The sequence below is a fragment of the Rosa chinensis genome, chromosome 1 (genome assembly GCF_002994745.2).
Source record: "Rosa chinensis cultivar Old Blush chromosome 1, RchiOBHm-V2, whole genome shotgun sequence".
In the NCBI taxonomy this organism is placed as follows: domain Eukaryota; kingdom Viridiplantae; phylum Streptophyta; class Magnoliopsida; order Rosales; family Rosaceae; genus Rosa; species Rosa chinensis.
Window position 1 is genome coordinate 4,726,128 of NC_037088.1, and position 12,354 is coordinate 4,738,481.

Genomic DNA, 12,354 nt, shown 5'->3' on the forward strand with positions numbered 1-12,354 from the left:
ACCATTTTAGGTACCACATGCATTCTACCTAATGTCGCAGCTGATGTAGCAGAAAGTCCGACCTATATATCATAGAATTTCATTAAATGACGTGGCTGTATCATATCAATTATCACATAAGATAAGATGCAAATGATACCTAAATAAATAGTTCATCTAGCATTATATAATTTTGCTATATAAATAGTTCATCTAGCATTTTATAATTGTGTATGCCATGTTTGATATATATATATATATATATATATATATATATAATTTTGCTCATGTGCGGATATCCGCACTTAATAAAAAAAGGTACGGATTTCCAGTTTTGACCCACTTTTCAATCATATTTTCACATCTTAATCGTTCAGTTGTTAGGTCCTAATGTATAGATCACCTCTGCAAAATTTCAGCCAAATTGGTGATCGTTAAGGCATCCAAAACAGCGATTTACACGAACGAACTGAATCTGCCAAACCAAAACCGTTAGTGTACATTGTCGTAAATCGTTGTTTTGGATGCATTAACGATCACCAATTTGGCTGAAATTTTGCAGAGGCGATCTATACATTAGGACCTAAAAACTGAACGGTTAAGATGTAAAAATATGATCGAAAAGTGGGTCAAAACTGAAAATCCGTACCTTTTTTTTTAAGTGCGGATATATATCAAACATGACATACACAATTATATAATGCTAGATGAACTATTTATATTGCAAAATTATATAATGCTAGATGAACTATTTATTTAGGTATCATTTGCATCTTATCTTATGTGATAATTGATATGATACAGCCACGTCATTTAATGAAATTCTATGATATATAGGTCGGATTTTCTGCTACATCAGCTGTGACATTAGGTAGAATGCATGTGGTACCTAAAAAAGTAGTTCACCTAACATTTTTTTTTTGTGTATGCACTGTACCTAACTACGTTTATCGCATAAAAAAAAATTTAAAAAAAAATAAAAATAAAAACCTATGTTTATTGAAAGCATAAAGTATCTCTTTTTTAGGCACCTCACTGCCGATTATCTGTATATTTTGCATATTATTTATTGCGGACTTCTCTGGTAAGTGGTTAGAGAGTAAGAGAGTACATGAGCTTTAAGTGGTGCAGGACCCATTCGGGGCCTCCCTTCTGGTATTATGGTAACTCAGTCTGCAATTCCATGTGGTGTTAATTTGTTTGGTGGAATTGTGAACCATCTAAAATTGTGGGCAATAATGAAACAATTACACGAGAAAAGAAACAATTGCACGAGAAAAGAAGCACAACGACGTTCGGTATAAGATGACATTCACAAGCTAGCTGTAAGCATTAAGCTTCTGATTCTTCCCCAATGGCGCAACCAAACTCGGTGAAAATAGTGGAGATTTGCAGGGTGACTCCAAAACCAGGCTCACCAGATCTGTTGTCCCTTCCACTGACCTACTTTGACTCGCTCTGGCTAAGGTTTCCACCCGTACAACACCTTTACTTCTATGAATTAACATCTTCTTCCTCTTCTTCTCCCACTAGTACTGATTCTGCAGTACTTGCCTATCTCAAAACCTCGCTCTCCCTCACTCTCAAACACTATGTACCTCTCGCCGGAAACCTAACTTGGCCTCAAGACTCCCACACACCCATTATCAGCTATGTCCAAGGCGACGCCGTTTCACTCACATTAGCTGAGTCCGCTGCTGATAATTTCGACCACCTTTCGAGCAACAACGTCTTTCTCGAATCCAAAGCTTACCATCCACTTGTTCCCCAATTGGAGTCGTCTCATGAACGAACTGCAGCCATTGCATTGCAAATAACCCTATTTCCTGGCCGTGGCTTCGCCATTGGAACAGCCATGCACCATGCAATCCTCGATGGCAAAACAATGAACTCGTTCGTTAAGTCGTGGGCTCATGCATGCAGCAAACAGATTGAAAGTGGCTTGTCCATTGGATCAGATATTTCGTTACCAGAGCAGCTCAAGCCATTATATGATAGAACGGTCATCTATGATCCGACTGGGCTTGGACTCGAATCCATCTACTTAAACACTTGGCAAAACTTGGATGGCCCCAACAACAGAAGCGTAAAGGTTTGGGAATTCAAAGCTCCACCAGATGACTCAGTTCGAAGCATCTTTGAGTTCACACGCACAGAGATACAAAGCCTGAGGCAGATGGTACTAGAAAAAATTTCTGATCCCGTACATGTTCATTTGTCAACGTTTTCTCTAGCTTGTGCTTACACTTGGGTTTGTTTAGTCAAGGCACAAGAAATAGAAGCCAACAAAGTTTCTATTCAAGCCTTTAGCGTGGACTGTAGGTCTCGCTTGGACCCTCCGGTACCTGAAAACTATTTTGGAAATTGCGTGAGGGGTGTCGCGGTGTTTGCGGCAGTAAAGGAGTTATTGGGTGAAGATGGGTTGGTTGTGGCGGTCACAGCAATTAGTGAAACTATAAAGGGTTTGGACAAGAATGGGGTTTTGAAAGGGGCCCACGAGGTTTACTTTTCGAAAATGAAGGACTTGGTTCAGGCTGAGGGGATATATTCTACTGCTGGTTCGCACCGATTTCAGATTTATGATACCAACTTTGGATGGGGTAGGCCGAAGAAAGTTGAGGTGGTTTCTATAGATAGGACCGATGCGATTTCAGTCTCGGATTCCAAGAATGGTGGTGGAGGTATAGAGATTGGGGTGGTTTTGAAAAAAGATTGTATGGAAGCATTTGCTTCTCTATTTGCTGTGGGTTTTGGGGTTAAGTAATGAGTATTACGGTTACTACAAATGTGGTTCAGGGCGCGTGCTTGGCTATGTCATTGAATGATGATTACCTAATACAGCTTTTGTTCAAGAGTACAAATTTGGGTTTGCATTATCTTTACCTATTGCTGATTGACTCAAATTCAGGGGTTCTGGCCCGATTATGAGTTACAGCACCGCGTATTGTGATCTTTGTATTTTAACAATGGTTGTTTGTTTGTTTGTTTTTTGCCTTTTCCATAAAGCGCCGGGGTCTGGAACCTAGTTGGAGAACTCATTTTCGTTAATAAACTTTTTGTTTGAGAATAATCTTTCTTTGATGACTCTGCTGTGCCAAAAAACTCATGGGAGGCGACATTATTCATTCAAGAGAAATTACATAAAAAAAAAAAAACATAAAAAACATTGCATGCATGCAATGACATGTATAAAGAATTATGCTTTATTCTTTCAAATTTCCTCATTGCATTCAGGTAAGAATACGATGGTCAAACTCCTTTATGTTATCAATTTCTATTGGTTAATTAAGTTTGAAATTAATTGTCTAAGAACAAACTCCGTTACTTGTTAAGTCGTCATTACTTGCTCTTAAATATATAAGGGTTTTTGTCCATTTAACCCATTTCTATAGATTTTTTTCCCACTTATCCCATTAAGTTTTTTTAATTCTCACTTACCCAAAACACTCCAAGGAGGTCTTCCCTAATACCCCATTAATTTTTTTTTTTTTTTTTTTTTTACCAGAGCAGCTGAAGCCATTATATGGGATAAGTTTCAAAGTTTATAACTATCCAAAGCCCACAAAGTTTATAACAAGCTCTACGAAATTGATTGGTAACCAGATGAAACTTTGAGCAGCACAAAGTTTATAACTATCCAGAGCCCAGATTGGTTCAGATTTAATACGTAAAGCTGTTTCATCTCATCGTTGACCGGTAAATAGTCTTTCCGGACTCCTTTTCATCAATGCCTTGAATGCTTCACGTCTACATGAACTGAATGATCAGATCCTTGAGTTATTCTGCTTCACGCCTACATGAACTTAATGCTTCAAAGCTAGAACAAGCTACTTATAAAATAATAATAATAATAAGGGTTATTATCACAAATGGTACCTGAACTTATCCTCTATTTTATCGATGGTACCTAAATTTCAATTTTGATCACAACCAGTACCTGAACTTTTCGATTTCATTTTAAATGGTACCTAAGGCCACCTTCGATCACTATTCCGGCCAAAAAAGCCAAATCTAAAAAAACAAAAAACAAAAAAAACAAGTTCAAGGCAAGTCTATTACCAAAAAATCATCACTATATATGATCGCAACCCTCGAAATCATCAAAAATCATCACTATGATCGCCTCCCTTGTCGTTTTTAGTCTGAATAGTGATCAGAGGTGGCTCTAGGTACAATTTAAAATGAAATCGAAAAGTTCGGGTACTGGTTGTGATCACAATTGAAGTTCAGGTACCATCGATAAGATTGAGGTATAATTCAGGTACCATTTGTGATAATAACCCTAATAATAATAAAGAAAACAGAACAAGCTAACTAGTCCAAGACGAGGTAAAGGCAGGTTCCATTCTCTACTACGACATTGACTTTTTACAATAACGACTCTAAGTTTTTACTGATAACAGCTCCGTCTTATAGCTTGCGTATTTTAGACATCTCCCACAACAATTTTTAGACTCTATTACTGTTGATCCATTCTGCTCATTTATTTTGTTCACTTGCTCACTTCTTTGGTAAAAGTACGTACATCAGCTTTAAATGGGTGCCGGACCCTTTTTTATTTTTTTTTTTGAGAACAAGAAATTGTACATTAATAAGCAATTTTGATAAGTACAACAGATATAGATACATCGGATAGCTAATGAGGTCTATCCATTATCCCAATAAAATGCAAGAAACCAAAGCGCGACCTAACTAAATCATATGCTACTTGAATATATTCCTAGGGCATATGTATAAATAACTGTAAGGAAGAAGCGGAAAAAGGTTATCACTTCTTCTACTACAACAATTGCAATTCAACACATGATATGAACTTGATAGTGAAGAACGAGTAATGTTAACAGTGTAGTGGTAACAACAGGAGAAAACTGAGGTACAACCACACAAGTATTGCGAGGGCTGGCAGCTTTATATGTGATGAAGGTCCACAAGTACTTAAACCAAAGACCAAAATTATTTGAGTAACCCCCTGTGACCGTTTCGTAGACCACTTTGATGTCCGTAGAGTGAATATCTATTTCGAGCATTCAAAATACAGGAAATCAATCCAACAAAATCCTAACTAAACCACAAGTATCTTGCAGTATTAGTGGAAATTGAGCTTCCACGTATTCTTCATCAATCAAGCATGAGCAACATTTTGTCCATCGGGGCCATAAATATCCTAACTAAAATTAATTGTTTTGTTGTTGTAGGGTGACCACAATAATACCAATACGAAGAAGATTCCCTAGAGATTGAATTTCATTCCATTACCAAACACATGCATCGAGTACTGGTCGGGGAGGCTGCAAATTAACAGGTGTAGGAAAGGAAAATTGAGCTTCATTCCATTACCAAACACATGTATGTGCTATTGATCGGGATGATAGGTGTTGGCATGGACTCTGCTGATCAAGGGCGGCGATGGTCTGATGGTCCGAGCGAGTAAGGTTCTGAGGAGTTATGCAGCGGCCAAGTCTGTGGGATCTGGCAGCAGCTTGTTGGCGGAAGTGTTTGCACGGCGGTGGTGTCTGTTGGATCTGGCTGGTGAGGTTTGGGGTGTAGATCAACCGAAAAGGCGGCGCGGCTGGCTGCAGTGGAGGAGGGTGCTACACGGATCATGCACGGTGGGCTGGAATGTGGGCTTGGCCAGCTGTCCTGCTGGGCCTAGGGTTTTGGGCTTCTCTTTTTGAGTTGCTGGGCCTTTAACTTGGACTACGGCTTTGGCCCTTGGTCCAACACTATGTTTTTAGCTTTTTGTCTAATTACAATAAATTTCCTTGTATTAGGAACCTAACTAGTGTAGTTTGGCTTGTCTATTCGCTATGTTTTTTCATAGCTTATAGGCTTACTTTTAAGTGAGTGATAAGTTCAAATATAGTTGGTCTATCCTATGTACCACTGTGGCTCATCCACGAATCCTTGTTCTGGCCATTGTTATGTGTCAGCGGGTGGGTATGTAATGACTTTCTTGGCATGCGCTATTATCAAAAGAATTACTATTATTTCAAAAATATAATTGTTTATTATTATTTTTTTATCAAAAACTATAATTATTTTTGTTGTTTTTTTTCTATTTATATTTGAATTTTTTTTATTATATTTTCAGAGATATTTAAATTAGTGTAAATGAGCCAAGTCGTGCCTAGTTCAAGCTCAACTTCGTTCAACAAAAAAGTAAACTAAAGTCGAGTGTGAGCTTGAAAATTATCAATTGAGACGAACTAAACTTGAGCTCGTTAAAATACACAAAGTCGAGCTTGATCACCTTTAAAATAGTTTAAAATTGGGGTACTCGACCTAAATATATTATCTTTTTCAACACTGTATATATGCATATCAAGTTTTTTTTTTTTTTTTTTTTTTTTTTTTTTTTTTTTTTTTTTTTTTAGAGTACTAGCAACTTAAGTATCAATTCTTAAAATGAGAAAATCGGACCTAGCTGACTCACTAAATCTTCCATGGCTGACGCTATTGCGAGTCTGGCCGCATCCTTCCACCTTTCGGACACCGCTAAGCTAGACCTTGGAGCGGCAAGCGTGGTGGCATTCCAGGATATTCACTCTTATTGGTGGGGCGTTGCCCGAACCTACTCTGCTGGTAGAGGAGGGACAGGTTTTGGCTTTGAAACAAAAGTAGGGAAAGCTTCTCATATCTTGACAGAAAAAGAAACTTGGGCATCCAAGAGGAAGTAAGAACAAGACCAAAGTGATGCGTGAGTTAGAGAAGGAACGTTCCTACTAGAAACCTAGGAAATCGAAAGTTTTCTCCAAGCTGTGTTGGAAACACCAAAGGATGTAGAGGAACCAAATGTGACAGAGGAGGCTGCATAAGCAATAAATATGGAGGAGGTGAATACTCCGAAGGAAGGTGTGGAGAGTGAATTATCATCTTCTACTCCTATTATTTATATCTTGAAGGGTCACACAGAAGGACTAATATCTCTATTGAACAATTTTGTCTGCTACGGAGGATTAGTTTTTATGAATTAATAAAAGTGCATATGTCTGGAAGGTGGGTATATATATTGGGGATATGTTGAATGCTTATTCTTTTATAGAATAGGTTTTCTTAGTGTACTATGTGAAACGACTCTTTCTGACGACCTCTATGGATGTGACGTGTTTGTACTATTTGCTTAAATTTCAATATAGGTTGAACTTTTTGATTAAAAAAAAAACTTTGTATATATGCAGTTCCTTCCACTCCACTCATTCGAATTCATAGTCGAAATATAAATTTGTCTATTGTGGATGCATCAAGACAGTTAAATAAGAGGTTAGAGCTGCATGATGCTTTGAGTAATTAATCTGATGAAAAAAAAAGATACTAAAAGCAAGCAAACACATTCAAAGAATCAAGAGAAGAGAAGTAATTTAGCTCCAATAGAATTGATGTCCACATGCTCCGGCACCGCCATAACAAATTAACACAATTACATCATGATTAAAAAACAAACAAATAAGGAATGTAAAAGTAAAATGAGAATTGAAATTGGTCTACTCATTTCATTTCATAGTCCCTTTATATAGGGAGTGAATTACAACGGAAATATCAATTACAATGATGACATTAAATGCTGATTGATCCATAATCTTTGCTGATTGATGGTAATCGCTAATTCCTTGATTCCCTCTCTGTCAGTCACTTTGATGAAGACACATAATGTGTTTTTCCTTTAACATTCCCCCTTGTGCCAAGTCAAAGACGAAATGGTGCATGAGTTATTGCCTCACTAAAAATCTTGCCAAGTAACAATAAAAACCCTGTGGGACAAAAAATACACCTTGGTCGAATGGAAAAGAGCACAACGCACCTTTTACATTTGAGGATGACATGTGTGTGTTAGACTACCGCTGACGTCTACACCTCCCCCTAATCCTTACATTAATCAAGGGAACTTGGAAAGTCTTCACATTCCTATGCTTTTCACATGTTTCTCAAATATGGCCTTGGGCAATGATTTGGTGAACAAATCTGCTACATTCTCCTCAAACCTTACTTGATTCACTTGAATCTTGAAGAGGGCATGTTGTTGCTGATTGTAGAAAAACTTTGGCAATATGTGTTTTATATTATTACTCTTGATATATCCTACCTTCATTTGTTCGATGCAAGCTGCATTATCTTCATAAATGCAAGTAGGCTCTTCAGTGGTATAACTCAAACCACTAGTCCCTCAAATATATGTAATGATAGCTCTTAACCATAGTGTACTCACGAACCGCCTCATGTAGAGCAATGATCTATATGTGGTTCTCGGAGGTAGCCACAAGGGTTTGTTTGGTTGATCTCCAAGATATCGCCGTGTTCTCAATGGTAAATACATAACCATTTTGGGAACGACTTTTATGTGGGTCAGAGAGGTACCCAGCATCAGCAAAACCGACCAAAACGTCATTTGGCGTTTTGATGTAGTGAGTGGCACTTTCGCCATCAACATTTCCTTTAGGGATTGCAGTTCCATCTGCGGTCCCTCTTGTCTCTCTGTAGGGAAATAACAATCCCAAGTCAATGGTTCCTTTTAGGTATCGAAAAATGTTCCTGATACCATTCCTGTGACACTGCGTTGGCACTAAGCTAAATCTAGCTAACAAGTTTACTAAGAATGCAATGTCTGGTCGAGTACATCGGGCTAAGTACAATAATGCGCCTATTGCACTTAGATAGGGAATTTCAGCTCCCAACACCTCTTCGTCATCTTCCTTTAAACGAAATGGAGCTTTCTTTGCATCTAAACTTTGACCGATCATGGGAGTGCTAGCAGGATGCGCTTTGTCCATGTTAAATCGCCTGAGCATCTTTTGGACATACACAGACTTGTGGATTAGTATTCCACAAACTCGATGTTCTAGTTCAAGGCCTACACATAATCGAGTTTTCCCAAAATCCTTCATCTCAAATTAGCATTTCAAGTAGCTCGCGGTTTTATTTCATCAAGAGTACCTATTAAGTTCATATCATCAGCATATACAGCTACAATTGTAAATTTGGTACTTGTTTTCTTTATGAATACGCAGGGGCACAATTCATCGTTCTTATATCCCTTCCCAATCAAGTAGTCACTTGGACAGGTATACTACATCCGCCCGGATTGTTTCAATCCTTAAAGTGAGCGTTTCAACCTGATAGCAAACGCACTCCATGGTTTAGAGTCACTTGATTTGGGTAATGTAAAGCCATCAAACACTTTCATATAATATAAATATATATATATATATATATATTTATATATATATGAATCTAGATCCCCATAGAGATATGCAGTAACCACATCCATGAGCTGCATTTCCAGTCATTCAGAAATTACCAAGTTAACTAAGTAGCGGAACGTTATAACATCTATTACGAGAGAGTATGTCTCCTCGTAGTCAATTCCAGGGCGTTGGGAGAAACCTTGTGCCATAAGGCGAGTCTTGTACTTCAGGACTTCATTCTTCTCATTATGCTTTCTGACAAAGACCTATTTATGTCCTACAGGCTTTACACTTGGTGGGGTTAGCACTACTGGACCAAATACCTGTCTCTTTGCCAGAAAATCTAGTTCTACCTGAATTGCTTCTTTCCATTTAGGCCAATCTGTTCTTTGTTAACATTCTATAACAGAGTGTGGTTCGATATCATCATGTTCTATGATTTCTTGAGCAACAGTGTATGCAAATACATCATCAATGTGTATGGAAGATTTTTCTATCAACTCATATGCACTCTCATAATCCATTGAGATTTCTTTGTTCTCTGGAATCATTTCAAACATCGGAGCGTCCTCCAGTATTGATTCATGAACATAACTATAATAAGAGACAATCTCATGAAAGTGATTCTCTACATTGATGATTAATGGATCGGTTTATGCCTTACTCACCCTCTTCTTGGGTGAGTGTCAATCGAACCAAGTGGCTTCCCTCTCTTCTCTTGGGGAGCCAGGGCCTCAACCACACCTCCACTAAGTGTGGTTGCAGTGCCTGTATCTGCGGCACCGTGCCCCTTGTTGGGGACTTCTAACCTTGCAGACACATTTGCAGCTGGTATATGTGATCTCGTCACTTTTACGATATCAATAAATGCATCAGGCATCGAATCAGCTACGTTCTGAAGATCAATTATTCTTTTCACTTCACTTTCACATTGTGAAGTACGGGGATCAAAATGAGACAGGGTGGGGACAAACCACGACAATTCCTGTCGTTCCCTTGGAAAATCCTTTTTCTTATCTCCCCCTAATGACGGGAAGACTGTCTCATCAAAGTGAGCATCCGCAAATCTAGCGATAAAGAGATCGCCTGTCAAGGGTTCCAAATAGTGGATAATCGTTGGAGATTCGTATCCAAAATAAATACTTATTCGTCTCTGAGGACCCATTTTGGTGCTCTGTGGGGGCGCAATAGGCACATATACTGCGCAACCAAATATACGTAAGTGTGAAATGTCAGGCTCATATCCAGTTACCAATTGGTACGCAGAAAATGATTGGCTAACAGTGGGTCTGAAACGAATAAGTAAAGCTACGTGCAATATTGCATAACCCCATGCAGATATAGGCAGGTTGGTGCGCATAACCAATGCCCTAGCCACCATCTGTACCCTTTTGATGGTGGCTTCTACGAGACCATTTTATGTATGCACATGGGGTACAGGATGCTCTACATCGATCCCAATAGACATGCAATAATCATCAAATGCTTTTGATGTAAACTCTCTAGTGTTATCAAGCTTTATAGACTTGATAGGGTGATCAGGGTGGTGAGCCCTTAAACGTATAATCTGTGCTAGGAGTTTTGCAAAAGCAGCATTTCTTGTGGACAATAAAGCGACATGTGACCAGCGTGTCGAAGCATCCACCAGAACCATAAAGTACTTGAATGGTCCGCATTCTGGATGGATAGGTCCACATATATCTCCTTGTATCCTTTGTAAGAATGGAATGTTTTCTTTTGTGTTAATGGGATGGAGGTAGTGTTTCTGGTACTTAAGAAGGCAATGACTGCATTTGAGCAGTACTAGGACCGACACTTTGCAATGTGGTGGATTTTTGTCCAATTTTATTTTTCACTCGAAAAAAGGATGTCCGTGTGAGTTCTTTAAAACACGGATCATCATATCACGACCTGCGTGCCCTAGGCAGTCATGCCAAAGCCTGTATGAGTCAATGTTCCACATTTCATTGTTGGTGACAGCATAGGATTCAATGATCTGAATAGTAGTGAGGTACAATCCACTAGATTGACTCATAAGTTTCTCTAAAATGCGTTTCCTTCCACATTCATTAGGGATAATATACAGGTATTATGTTCCATTCTCACAGTGTGTTTTTACATGACAACCGTTGACACGAATATCTTTGAAACTTAACAAGGTTCGATTAGCTCTTGGTGCATATAAAGCGTCTGTGACTTTAAATGTTGTGCCATTAGGCAGCAAAAATTTGGCAGTTCCTCGCCCTTTTATTACTTGTGATGATCCAATCATGCATCGTAGTCACAGAGGAATTACAGGCTATTAATTCAATGAATAATTGCCTATTCCTTAATATGATGTGGGTAGTCCCACTATCAACTAAGCACTCAAGTTCTCCTCGATTCATTTCAACAAATAAATGGGAGGTATTATTGAATTAATTTAGAAAATATATCTCATATTCTTTAGAGTATGTCTTTTAGTAGAATGATAATCTTTCCATTCTAATAATTTTTTTCTCTATATGTATTGCTTTACATCTTTATAGTGCTATTTCGAACCATGTAAATATGTGTAGTAAATAAATTTGAATAAATTTAGTGCTTCAGGATAAAATTCAAAATTTATTAATAAGCCAACGATAATCAAATCAAGGTCTTGTTCAGAAATCTAATTTATCAAACCATTATTGAAATAAACTTTAAGACCAAGTAATATTCTAATTAAAAATGAGGCATTATGCCTGCACATCTGTCTTTGAAAAATAAAATAAATAAAGCAGATCAGTCAACATTGAGAGCATCCATTGACTGAGCAAGTTTCTCGTTGTCATTGAAGTCTGCAATTGTGAGGTTGACGTCTAGGTCATGACCTCATTCTTCCATAGTGAGCCTCTTGTTCTTTAGACTCCCTATACCTCTTGTAATTGTTTGCTACTCTGTTGCTTGCTTGGCAGTTCTTGTACCAATGCCTAATGACTCCACACTTATAGCATGGTTCATTGTCAATTCTTTCCTTTTTGACAGAAAGATTCTTAGGTGCCTTTTGCACCTTGTGTCCACGACCACTTGGTGCATTGTTGCCATGTGGGTAGGGATCAGCACGTCCAAACCCCTTTGCATTGGGGTTCTTTCCACCTTTCATTTTTCCATAATTAGCCTCGGGAATTTTCTTTGTCCTAGTGGGCTTGACATTGTTGTTCAAGAGAACCTCATT

General features: G+C 38.3%; 1 protein-coding gene across 1 annotated transcript; it reads left to right on the top strand.

Moving 5' to 3' along the window:
* The first annotated feature begins 1,333 nt into the window (after nucleotides 1–1,333).
* Nucleotides 1,334–2,743, top strand: LOC112198820 (phenolic glucoside malonyltransferase 1). The gene has a single exon (XM_024339928.1). It carries the CDS (start codon nucleotides 1,334–1,336, stop codon nucleotides 2,741–2,743), a length of 1,410 nt encoding a protein of 469 aa, XP_024195696.1.
* Nucleotides 2,744–12,354: the final 9,611 nt, after the last annotated feature.